This window comes from Cygnus olor, chromosome 6 (assembly GCF_009769625.2).
Source record: "Cygnus olor isolate bCygOlo1 chromosome 6, bCygOlo1.pri.v2, whole genome shotgun sequence".
NCBI lineage: Eukaryota > Metazoa > Chordata > Aves > Anseriformes > Anatidae > Cygnus > Cygnus olor.
The window spans coordinates 38558291-38570839 of NC_049174.1; the positions used below are offsets into that span (position 1 = coordinate 38558291).

Here is a 12549-nt window from a genome sequence, read left to right on the forward strand (position 1 = left end):
TGATTACTGTGTATGATAAATAAACGGGTTTAAATTGCTTTGGAAACTATTTGAGAAAAAAAAAGTGCCCCCAAATGTATCTGTTCACAGGAATCCTTTTCTTTCTCTATGTTGATTAACCTGTAAGGCTCCCAGAATATCTTTGTTTTTCTTGAACCTCCTCTAGTTTTTCCCATTTCTGCATAATACTGACGCAGACTATGTGACTATAGAATACACTGAGAGCTCTTACAATTTGTATTTCATTTCATCAGTAGGTTTTAATTTGATACCAATTGCAGTGTTCTTCGTGCTGTGTTCTGCTCTGCCTAACTTAAACTAGAAGAGGCCAATCATTAAATGTTTGAATTTAATTTCAAACTGAAGATTTAACAAGGGTTTTAATAAGTTTTAACAAGGATGCATTTAAATTGCTTTGTTACACAGTGTACAGGTATCATAGGAACTTAGTTCAATCATTTGTATGCCCCACCAGTAATATTTTACTGGGGGGTTGGAATTTGAAAGCTGCAGCGTAGACTTGCTGTGACTTAACTATGGTGCTGTTCTGCAAATTGCCTAGCGTTGTGCTAGGAATCCTAACACTTGCTGACTTTTCCATAACACCTTTCCTTTCAGTGGGTGTATTTTATATGCATCATGTCTTTCTGTAACTCTTTTCCCTTACAAAAGTTATTGTTGATAGCTGTTACTCAGTGACCTTGCCACTAAGAAGGCCGATGGTAGCCTTGGCTGCATGAGGCAAAGCCCTCGCAGCAGGTTTGAGGGAGGTGGTCTTTCCCCTCTAGTCAGCACTGGTGAGACCACAGCTGGAGCGCAGGGCCCAGTTCTGGGCCCCCCAGCACAGGAGGGACATGGACGTACTGGAGGGAGTCCAGTGAAGGGCTGTGAAAAAGACGAAGGGACTGGAGCACCCCTCCTGCGAGGAAAGTCTGAGAAGCTCTTCAGCCTGGAGAAGAGGCTGTGGGGAGATCTCTTCGACACATAAATATCTGAAGGGGGGTACAAAGAAGGCAGAGCCAGGCTCCTTTCCATGGTGTCAGGACAGGAGGCAAGGGGCACAGTGAGACAGGAGGTTCTGTCTGAACATCAGGAAGTGTTTTTTCACTGTGCAGGTGCTGTAGCACTGGCACGCGCTGCCCAGAGAGGGAAGATCTCTCTCCTTGGAGATCTTCAGAAGACACCTGGACATAGTCCTGGGCAACCTGCTCCGGGTGGCCCCACTTCAGCTGGGGGTTGGCCCAGGTGACATCCAGAGGTCCCTGCCAACCTCAACTATTCAGTGGAAGAATAAAAACAAAAAAAATTGTCTACTGAAGGACACATTGTAAGATAATTTGAAGGAAGGGTGGCTTGAAAATCCTCATGGGTGTTTTGTTTTTTGTTTCACCAGATCTGTTTTTTATATCATATCCATAGCAAAAATACAGACCTTGCTTTTCATGTTTTTGGGACAGGGAGAAAACGAAAAGAGTGAAGGCTGCATCACTGAATCAGATGAAATCACGGGGGACTGCAAATCAGATAACTCTCTTGAGGATGTGAGAAAGAAGTCTGTTACTCACATGGAGAGCAACTCAACTGTAAATAGTGAAGGGGAGTCAAAAAGTGATACGGCTGAACTGATGCAGGAGGAGCCAGCAGTTGGAGAGGGGTTAGAAAAAAGTACCACAGAAACAGTTTCAAAGGAGTCTTTAGTAGGAAACAAAGACGCTTCAAATGTCAGTAGCAGTTCGACTTCAAGTGATGTAATTTCTGGAACTCCCCAGCCTGCAAGCCGACGGCAATCTTTTATTACTTTGGAGAAATTTGACAGTTCAGAGAACAGACCCTTTAGCGTTTCGGCGTTAAACAGTATGTCAGAGGTGTCTGGAAGCTCTTCTGTGCCAGATAAACAGGAAAATACAAACAAGTACAAGACTGCTACTAAACTAGAAAAATCTGGAGAAGAGAACAAAAATTCTTCACAGTCTGAACAAATATTTACTGCAATACGGAGGCTAACTCGCAGGCAGAGTAAAATGGAGCAGCTAGAAAATAAGCATTCCAGGTTAAGTAGGTCAGAACAAGAGAAAAGTGCGCAAGAGTCTGTTGTTTCCAACAGTATGGAAACCAGTCCTGAACCGTCTTATGCCGTGGAGGACACAGAACGTGTTCTCACTGCTCAGTCCCAAGCTCTCAGTTCTACAGAAGCAGAAATTAAAAAAGTTGAAGATGCAATAGCAGAAATAGAAAGGGTTCGGGCTTTAGATACGGATTCTAAAGAAAATACACCCCCAGAGGCAGCTGGTTCGTCTGACCAGGTAACAGATGATGATAATCAGGTCCCACATGTGTCTCCTAGTCAGAAAACACTAAGACGTTCTTCAAGGCGACGATCAGAAACTGGAGAAGTGTCAGCGGGTAGTCAAGATAAGGAAGACGGCCACCAGAAAAAGGACAAACGTAAAGAAGATGAAAAATCCCTGCAAAAGAAGTTGCCACAGACTAAAGACGATGTATCCCAAAAGCAGAAAGCAGTGTCTGGGAAAACAACAGACACTGCAAATAGAAAAGAAAGCAGCCTACCTGAGAGAGCTGCTGCAGAGGACTCTGGCTCAGTGGGTGATGAGGAGGTGAACAAAAGCACTAGGAAGTCAGAAGATAAATTGAAGATGGACGTGGAAGGTCAAGACTGTAGCTCAGGTACAATAGGCGAGAAGAAAAAGGAACGCCCACGATACCATACAAGAAGCAGCTCACAAGGATTGCTTTCCAGCATAGAAAATTCAGAGGCTGATGGCTGTGAGACCAAGGAAGAAAGCTTAAAGAAGAAGAAATCTGGAAAAGTGAAAACCAGAAGTGATTCTCTTGAAGGTAAATTGAAAGACCTACAGCCAGGAAGCCGTGGCCAGGAGGAGGTGTCTTCCCAAGAAAACGAAAGTAAAAATCTGTTGGAAACAAATAGAAGTGAACTAAGTGATGAAGTCAGCACAGACATGTCATTGTCTGAACCACAGGACCTGAAAAAGGACCTGAAAAATGAAGTAATTCCTACAGATGCTGGTGGAGCTGGGGGATCTGCCTGCCCAGAGACTTCACCTGATACGCAGAACACGTGTGGGGAACAAACCAAGACCGGGGTGGTGACAGAATCTTTTACCAACCCAAGTGTATCTGAAGCTCCGAAAGCAGGAGAGGAAAACACACACATTGAAAGGCAAAGAAATGCAGGAGACTGTTCAAGTGTTCTGCCTGACTATGTACGAGGAGCAAATGCTTCAGGTAGCGAGCCTTCCTCTTTGCAAGTACCTGAGTGTCAGCACAAGAGAAGCAAAAGGCAGAGAAAACTAAGGAGCTGCGATTGCTGTTACAGAAAGGTAAAGCGGCCAGCAATGTCATTCACTGAGCTGAAAACTGAGGACAGTCCTGACCCGAATGAGCCCCAAACCACCCCAGTTCAGACAGCTGTAAATACATCAGAGATGTCTGCTAGCTCAAATTTTGAGGAGAGCTTGGCCATGGCACCTTGTGCAATGAGCACACCACGGCTTCATTCTAAGGAACCCAGCGCGTTCAACTTGGAAAGAGAGAGAAAATCTGAAGATAACCTACAAGGGAATACTTGCAGTATGGAGGAGGAGGAGAATCCAGCTCGTGTAGCAGGGGAACTTGATGATTCTGTAATAGAAATAAAAGTAGCTATTGATGAGGATGACGGAACTGAACAGGGTGTACCCCAGTGTGCTTCAGATGAGCCTGCTGACAGCTGCCTGGCTGCAGAGAATCAAAGTGAAAAACCAGGAGCTACAGTAAAGGAAGAAGAAAATGAGAATGGACCAATGGAGGAGATACCTGGGGCACTGAGCGTTGTTAGCAGGCCTGAGAGAGAACAGATGAATGAACTAGAAAGCAATCAGGATGATGAAGAACAAGCTGAGAACGCTGTAGCAGAAAGTTGCGCTGTTCTAGATAAAGAGATGAAAGAGGAATTGATAGAAGCTGAAATTACAGTACCTGAAAATGTGGCCGTAGGGTGTGAAGGTGCAGTAGAAAATAATGTGGATTCTCCTCAGAAGCCAGAAAATCTCGATTCTTTTGCTTTAGTAAACGAAAGCCCTAACAGTATGCAGGCACGCTGCATGTGGTCTCCTTCGGCTTCTCCATCCACGAGCATTTTAAAGAGAGGTGTAAAAAGAAATCAAGATGATGATTCCCTGTCACCTGCTAATAAGGTATGGTGATGCGATTCGTTCTGTGATACTCGCAGTTCATTCTGTTCATAACTGGGATGTGGAACAGTATAACGAGTTCCAAAGGCACTCAATTACTGACTTTAACAGTATTTACAGTAAAAAAATAATGCTGAAGATGAAGACTTGTGGATTTTTTTCCATAATGCACAAGCACTGGCAGGCTTGTGTTATTGGGGCTTGGGAGTTTAATTTTTGAAGCCGAGTGCCAAGGGCTAGTTTGCATGCCTGAGTGGCAGCAGAACAAAAAACTGCAAAACCATTGAATGCACAGGCAGGGTCTTACCAGTGGGTTTTGAGAAGCATTTTTACAAAATGCATTGCATGTTTCCTTTAGCAATAAGGTAGCCACAGTTCCTGTCCTTGGGTGAAGCATCATTAGTGTCATTCAAGAACTTGAATAATATTACCCCTTTCAAACTGAGTTATTTTGTCTCTTCAGACTTCTTTCACCAGAGTGGGGTGGTCTGAGTTCATCTGATAAAAACTGCTTTTTCTAAAAACAGATTCGTCGTGTCTCTTTTGCAAATCCCATTTATCAAGAAGGACTGGCAGATGACATAGACAGGAGGAGCCCTGTCATTAGATCCCATTCTTCGCCATCTTCACGAAGTCTTAAAATCTTATCTAACATTCAGACTAAGGTAAGTTCTTACACGTGTTCAGTATGTCATAAGTCTTCTGTTTCTCATGTTAACGTAGCTGTAGCGTATGTTCACGGTCACTTGCAAGCAGTTAACAAACAGTTAAAAGGGTGAAGAGTAGAGAATCAGTAAGTTTAAGAAATAGCTGTAACTGTTTTAGTCTTGTTCGTTCTGTTGCTCTCTAAAGACAAATACAGTCTGAAATCTAGATAGCTAGAAAGTTAGCTAACTGAATTCTTACAATCCTGAGAGATTTTTTCCTCTTTTTCTATCCAGCATATTACCACTCCAACCAAAGGATTTCTGTCCCCAGGATCTCGTAACCCTAAATTTAAGAGCTCAAAGAAGTGTTTAGTAAGAAGTGCTTTGGTTCATGTTTCTCTTATTTTTCTTGTACTCTTCTCTTATTTTTCTTGTATTCGGTTGTGTGATAGTTAATTTAATAACTTTTCTCTGTTATTCAAAGATTACAGAAATGGCTAAGGAATCACTGCCTTCTACAGAATGCATGTATCCTGCCTTAGCAGGCTGTAAGGCACCAGTCGATGTAATTTTACCTCAGATTACGTCAAATATATGGTAAGTACATTGTTGCTTTGGAAGATCACATTTCAATAGAAAATTCTTACTGGATTTAAAAAAAAAAAATAATGGCAAAAGCAATTTTTGTGATGCAAAGTGATGAATTAGAGACACCTTTTGCAGGGAAAAAACAAAGCATCTTTTAAAAGGAGGGAGGTTGGATGGTGAGGGAGACTTTACTTGAACAATTCCAAACCAGTTGTCTCTCTTGTGAAGAGCTTGCAGCCAGACACAGGGAACTTTCCCTAGTTTGTAAGACAGAGCAGACTGATCTTAATGATCTGTGACAAAGCAGTTGGAGCTTCCAATAGCTCCAATAGTTGAAGATGCCACCATCCCGCTGCAGTTTGGGAGCACTAGAGACCAAGTGGGATTTTGGGGGAAAGATCTACGTTTCAAACACACAAATGCCAGGTGCTCAGCTAATGAAATTTTGATATGTCAGAAACAAACTATACACTGTAGCAGGAACTGCTCTGAATGGACTTTTCTAGTGTACTCAGCTTCTTTTCCTTCCTCTTACATGTAATTGGGCTTTTGAATCCCATTTCAGGGTTGGATATTGATAAATTGCAAAGAAGTGTGCTGCTGCAGATAGAAGAAATGTCTCTTGCATGTTGTTTTTTCCTTTATGTGCGTGTGAATTGGCATTCGTGTAAGATTTATTCCTGCTCTACAGTGCCAAGGAGAAGGGACATGGATTTTAGCATAATGAACCCTTTTTTCTTCCCTGCTGCAGCGCAAGAGGTTTGGGGCAGCTCATTCGAGCAAAGAACATTAAGACAGTGGGTGATCTGAGTACTCTGACAGCATCAGAAATCAAAACTCTTCCCATCCGTTCTCCTAAAGTTTCCAATGTTAAAAAAGCTCTTAAAGGATATCACGAGCAGCAGGTAAAGTTTAATCCTAGTGCCCAGAAAGGTAATGTTAACCTGATGAACTGCTAACGTTCCTCATGAAGAATAATGTATTTTTTTTGTACAAGAAAAATTTCTTTAAACTGTGATCTATCTGTCAAAGGTGGTCTTTCATGGTACAGGACTTGGTTACAACATAGTTACTGGGAATGAGGATTACATCTGTTATGGAGTAAAGCGTGTCCCACCTCATAACTTTTTCTCTGAACATGTTTTTTGTTCTCTCAAAAACCCGCAGGTAAAATCCCGAGGGTGTGAGGAATTGGTAGTGCTTGAAGATGTAGAGAAAACAATAAACAACGTAGAAGATAAATCTGTTGATGACGAGAAACTTGCAACAGGTAACTCTTGCCCATTTGTTGCTTAGGATTTGGATGTTTCTGCTGTTGCTGCTTTTCTCTTCTAATGGGAACACTTATTTTTGTTTTTGGAGAGGAGTTAATAGCTGATATTACCATATTAGATGGGTGATTGAGTTAGCCACTTCATGAAGCCCTATAGTAATGGCTTTTTTAAACTTGTTCTGTATTTGAGGGCAAGATACGCTGTGTTTTTCCCTAAACAAGCTTGTGTAAACAGCATGTTAGGCACGGCTCTGCATACTTCTCTTTCCGGATCTCAACCAGGGTCTCCGCTGAGCTGTTTAGTACTGCAGTAACTTCTCTGGTTCTGGGCGTGCACAGAAACAAAGCAAATTGAAACTGCGGAGCTGAAAAGGTGCCTGATGGCAGGCGAGACAGTTCAGATGTTTCTCAGGATACTCACTTTGGATTTAGGGGACTAGATTTTTATCTGAATGTTCCTGTGCATTTTTGGAGTTTGCCATTAGTTTATGCAGAGGAATCCCTAATTGTTCTTCCTGCAAGAGACTTTGAAGCATTTGGTTAACCAGAGAACAAAACCCAGGAGTAACTTCTCTTCATCTGTCCAATTTAAAATTGGACCATTCTTGGGGTAATGTGTCTTGAAGGAAACTGTCAGTATTTTAGTAGGATCAAATATTTTGATTTCAGTCCTTGATTTTGTGGTATAACCATGATCAAACAAAGTCACTATAAAGAAGGGTAGCATTTAGTTCTGAGGGGTGCCTTTGTCAGAAGCTCACTCTACAAATACTTTGTGGACTGAATACATTTTTTGTACAAAAACTGCAACATTGCACTACAACATAGTTCTGCTGGGATTTACACCTGACCACTCTGCCTGCAGTGCCCTACCTACCTTCCCCTTCCTTCCTTTTCAGATTTGATTGAACCGGTTGTCTTGAGTGCAAACGGCCAACCCACAGCAGATCTTCTGAGCCAAATCGATGCCCTTGCTGCTCAGCTGACCTCTGAAGTTCTCTATGGCTATTCAGGAAGCCAGCTCTTTGAGATGCAGGAAAAACTTGCGGGCATGACAAACTGTATCATGAAAAACCTGCAGTCCCGCTGGAAATCGCCTCCCCACGACAGTTCCAATTAGTTGCTTATCATTCCTAATTAAGGAGGAATTTGTTACAACAATTTTCCCCAGAAATTTAGCTTTCTTACTGGTGAATTAATCCTTAAAGTGTATGTTTTGTACTATAGAAGATTTTTTAAAAACCTATATGAACAAAATATATCATGATTTTTCTTTTTTCCGGTGGTTTTTTTAACTTGTGGGATTGGCTATTCCCCGTTGAAGGTATTTGTATTGTATTGCTATGCATATTTCTTTCAGGTAGCGAAAGAAAACTTGATGAAGGTGTGCAATAGCAAAGACTGTGAAACCAAACTAACAGAGTAGTTAAATTATTTTTTCACATCCAAAGTGTTCTTACGACTGCAAACTCTTACGTGGTGGGAGATCAATCTCACAGCTCTGCTCCTGTGCTTCCCAGGTCCGTTTCCTTTGGAGTCGCTGAAACTCTTCAGCGCTGTTGGATATTGGGTTAAGCTGTGCTTAGTTCCTTGCAGTGGTAGCAGTCCAAAACCCTGGTGTCTGACAACTGGATGGCATCTCTTTGTGCATGCCTTGTTACCAGAATCCCACTAAGAAGCTGACCATAAAATGCATCTGGCAAGTGAGAGACTTTGCAAAACTTCTCAGGCTTTTTCCTGTGCTCTAACAGCTTTGTTTGCAGCAGTTCTCCCCTGGTGGAGAAGACCTTCTCCTTTTGCGGAAGTGAAGGGATTTGACTTGGGTTCTTTGTATATTATGTACAGACTGCAAATGTTGGTTAATAATTTATGATCGAGTTTTAATTGCATGGAATGCATTGCTGCTTCTCAGAGACCTTCAGAGTTCTTGGGTTTTACTCCTGAAATCTAATTTGTATATATTGGACACTTATGGAGAGGAATTGCTGCAGGTGTTTTTAGAACTTACATATGTGCAAATAAAAGAGCAATTAGTTCCCAAAGGTGTTAATGTCAGTCTTTAAGTTTAAATGGGAAAAAAAATGACTGCAGCTCTGTTTAGCCCTTCCTCAGACTTGCTTTGGAATCGCAAGGTTGGGAGGAACCTTGGAAGGTTATCGGTGGCTCCTTAAGCCAGGACTAGGTCCTCAAGGCCAAGGTCGTGTCTTACCAGCACTGCTGTTCTGTGCCCTGTTCACACATCCCGTAAATGAATGGGCTGTGGTGTCGTAGCACTGTGTGAACAGCACCAGTGAGGAGTGCCTGTAGGTTTTGCTGTCCTGCCAGCTGCTTTCGCTACACCGCATCCCCAGTGGGAGGAGTGACGTTGTCCTTTCAAGCTGGCTGCGTACGCCACGATAGCTGCGGATTCCCTCTGAACAAAGGCCTTCAGAGTTAACAGTTGCAACTCCTCCTAATGTTAACTTACCGTGTGTACTTTGTCCAAGATAAACTAAAGATGAAGTGCCTTTTTTACCATTTTACCAGCCAGCCTCCAGAGACAGAAGGACCAGGTGCTTCAGGAGAAGCAGATAACCAGTGTTCAGGTATGAAATAACCTCTCCAGTTCATTCACAGTCCTCAGAGTTTGACTTAACATTGTGGCTGTTGGTTTTTTCAGTTTTCTGAACAAAGCCAATTTGTTTTAAGATCGATTCCTGCTCTTCATCATGAGTTAATAGTCAAAGATACTGCAGAAACATCAGCTTTATTTAGTCACTAATTTACAAGTAACAACTTCTGACCCCAGAACAACTGCATGACAAACACATGCATAAGAGCTCAGCAAGCAGAGGGAAGAGGCTTTTGCTTTGTGGTGTTTCCCCATCTTCCCTGACAGATAAACTTTGACAGATAAACTTTGGTTTGAGATACTAAGCTTACATGGAAAACAAATATATTCAAACATTTTAGAATAGTCCAGAAAAATCTCTTTATGGAAGAGTGAATAAAGTAACGCTTGGTAGCCTTGGCCTTAACTTCATGTGTAGAAGTTCAGCGATACTGAACTGGATTAAAACTCTAGTATTAGAACATTTTGATGGTAAGCTGTATGTTTTAAATGGAAGTCTAGGCCAGTTGGAAGAAAAGATTTTGGACACTGGAAGCAAGACAGCTCTTAGGAGCGCTGTCTAGTAGTGTGTTTACAGGTAGTTATCAAACATATTTTGAAGAGCTGTTTCAGAAATACTTTGTTCTGCAGTTTTTTCCTCTGTGGTGGTTTATAAGGCACTATCAGCATGGAAGACAAAGCACTTTGGAGAAGTGTTAGAAACTCTTCCAAGGTGTGAGACGTGGCCGGCATGTCTGGGCCATGCAGATGTGCCTTAGGGAAAGGGGTTTTGATTTAGACAGCTTCTACGTAGTTGGCTGGCAGCATGCCCGTCTTGCCAGTTCTCTGGACAGTCCCGTACATCCAGCCTTCATCGATGGCTTGCACGTTTACGATCGTGTCACCGTCTTTGAAGGAAACTTCATCAGCGTCAGCTGCCATGTAGTCATACATGGCCCGATACGTCTTCTGGAATGTTAAGGAAGGAGAAAAAGTAAGACACGTTTATACCACTGCTGTTAGTTCCTGGTCAGAATCAACATGTAAGCAGAGGGCAGGTTATATTCAACTCTTTTCAGTACTTAAAAGTATCCCTGATGGCAGTAGCTTTGGCTGGTCTTTTAAAAAGCCTGGTTTCAGATCACAGACTGCCTTTTTCAATAATTCAAACTTCAAAAAAAAAATTCCAACTCAAAAATTCAACTTCAAAATTCAGCTTCAACCTCCTTATCAGATTTTTTTTTTCTGTTGAATTAACTTTCAGGTAGATACAGCCTTGTTTCTGAGAGGTGCAGCCAGCACCCTGCCTTAGTGCTTTTGTGGTTTCGTGACTCTGAAGGTGAAAAAACACTTTCAGAGTGTACGTGAGCAAGAGTACGTGAACAATTAGGTTGGCTCCTGCTTATAACTTTGTGGCCTTGCCTCCCAGTGGATTGTGGTGGGAGGGAGGAGGTTTAACCTAAAGAACTCTACGCAACTGTTACGCCTTCAGCTGGTCCTGTACCAATTGCCAGCCCAGGGGTGGGGGTGTTGCTGGGCTGTCCTGGGGTGTGCACTGGGGGCATTTGGGGCCAGCAGGGGCTATGCACTGTGGGCAGGAAGCCAAATTTGTCCTGGTGAGAGAGCCCACCCTGTCAGCAGTGCTGCAGTGAGCTCGGGACTGGCTGTCAGCGCAGCTGCTCAGTGTTACTTACGCCAGCGGTCGATGGATGGGAAGGAACTGACGATACCGTTGTTTGCTGGGTGGCAACTGAAGATGACCTTTGTTGTGGCAACTCTATGGTTTTAGCATGTTTATAGCCCACTGCAAAAGGAGAAGAATGTTTTGTGTTAGTTCTTTTAGACTTAATGCTTTTATTTTATGGAATTAGCAATGGGATTAGGCTTACTCCCAGTAAAGGTAGTGTGGTAGGTCATGAGGTGGCTCAGATCTGCCTTTTACCCACTGAAACACCACTTGATATCAGTTATGGCTGTAGCTCAATGCTTTGCCAGATGTGCCTCTCTAGTTTTTCCTGGCCAAAGGAGTTGGAGCCAGTGACCAGTGCTGTCCTGCTGGATGGGCTGGGTACCGTCTGTCCTCAGATAAAGTGCAGTTTTGGTCTCATACCTGTGGTAGTTGAGGTAAAGAAGCCCCCGTTGCTGTAGTAGGACAAATGTTGATCCATCCCTTCCGAGGGCTCAGATTTTTCGTCCCCACCACTGATGCTCAAGGCACTGGCAGAGCGGGAATGCTCCCGGCTGCGGCGCTGGGCTTGGACTGCAAGGAGAAAACAGTGGGAGCAGAGTTACCTCCTTACTTTGTAAGGAGAGGCACACATTTAAAAACAAAGTGTGTATTTTATATATGCACATGTATACACGTGTTTTGTGTATGTGCGTGTAAATACATAAATACAGTTATCCCTATGAAGAAGAGCTACAATCTCTAGCCACCATTAATTCTTACACAACCTGTGTCCTTGCATAACAGTTTGAAGTACTCTTGCATTCCTGCACAGGTAGAGTGACTAAACTGTCCTTTAACAACCCAAGCTGTCAGTTTTACTGCTTGGATGTGTGTAAGTATAAAGGCTGTTTTGCATAAATAGTACAGACTGGAACAAACCTGAGATCATGTGTAGGCTTCTGGACTGAATGTTGTCTTCTGCTGGGTCGTAGTCAAAGACTGAGCCAGGATTGGTGCGCCACACACGAAGACCTGTAAAGGAAACAGCTTTTCTGAGGAGGAGGTGGAGCTCAAAACATTTTCTAGAGAGCTTGAGCAGCAACCATCTGTCCTGAAGGAGAGTAAAAGCGTATCAGAAAAAGGGAAGCAGGACTTCATAATTTGTGTTTCTCAAATCTATAGCACAGACTTCTTATTTTTTCATTTATTCTATATCAAGTGAGCTTTAGCATTTCTGCAGTACATGTGGAGATGAACTTAAGACAAGTAAGAAATTAGAATCTGTCACCTAGCATCACGTTATACCAGTGGGCAGGATGGGAGAGGCAGAGGAGGCCTCAAAGATGATCAAGGGGCTGGAGACCCTCTGTTACTGAGACAGGCAGAGGGAGCTGGGGTTATTCAGCCTGGAGAAGAGAAGGCTCTGGGGACAGCTTATAGTGGCCTGCCACTGCCTGGGGGGGGCTACAGGAAAGCTGGGGAGGGACCCTTTTGTGAGGGGGTGTATGGATAGGACAAGGGGGAATGGCTTTAAACTAAAAAAGCGTAGATTTAGATTAGATAGTAGGAAG

The 12549-nt window shown here is 43.0% G+C and overlaps 2 protein-coding genes across 3 annotated transcripts in view; one reads left to right on the top strand and one right to left on the bottom strand.

Annotated features, from left to right (window-relative positions):
- The window catches only part of RIF1 (replication timing regulatory factor 1), a 29229-nt gene extending 21243 nt beyond the window's left edge, over window positions 1-7986 (top strand). The window contains exons 29-35 of one of the 2 annotated variants that reach the window (XM_040562344.1): window positions 1458-4214; window positions 4739-4876; window positions 5153-5230; window positions 5343-5455; window positions 6198-6351; window positions 6614-6716; window positions 7619-7986. In XM_040562344.1, coding sequence (XP_040418278.1) covers window positions 1458-4214; window positions 4739-4876; window positions 5153-5230; window positions 5343-5455; window positions 6198-6351; window positions 6614-6716; window positions 7619-7839 — 3564 coding nt within the window. In that variant the 3' untranslated portion in view covers window positions 7840-7986. The remainder of the gene's footprint in view (window positions 1-1457; window positions 4215-4738; window positions 4877-5152; window positions 5231-5342; window positions 5456-6197; window positions 6352-6613; window positions 6717-7618) is intronic. The other variant, XM_040562345.1, reaches the window with a different exon arrangement.
- Window positions 7877-12549, bottom strand: part of NEB (nebulin) — a 123505-nt gene continuing 118832 nt past the window's right edge. Inside the window, exons 153-156 of the mRNA XM_040562351.1 lie at window positions 11918-12010; window positions 11420-11569; window positions 11004-11113; window positions 7877-10278 (exon numbers count right to left, since the gene is read on the bottom strand). Coding sequence (XP_040418285.1) covers window positions 10105-10278; window positions 11004-11113; window positions 11420-11569; window positions 11918-12010 — 527 coding nt within the window. The 3' untranslated portion in view covers window positions 7877-10104. The remainder of the gene's footprint in view (window positions 10279-11003; window positions 11114-11419; window positions 11570-11917; window positions 12011-12549) is intronic.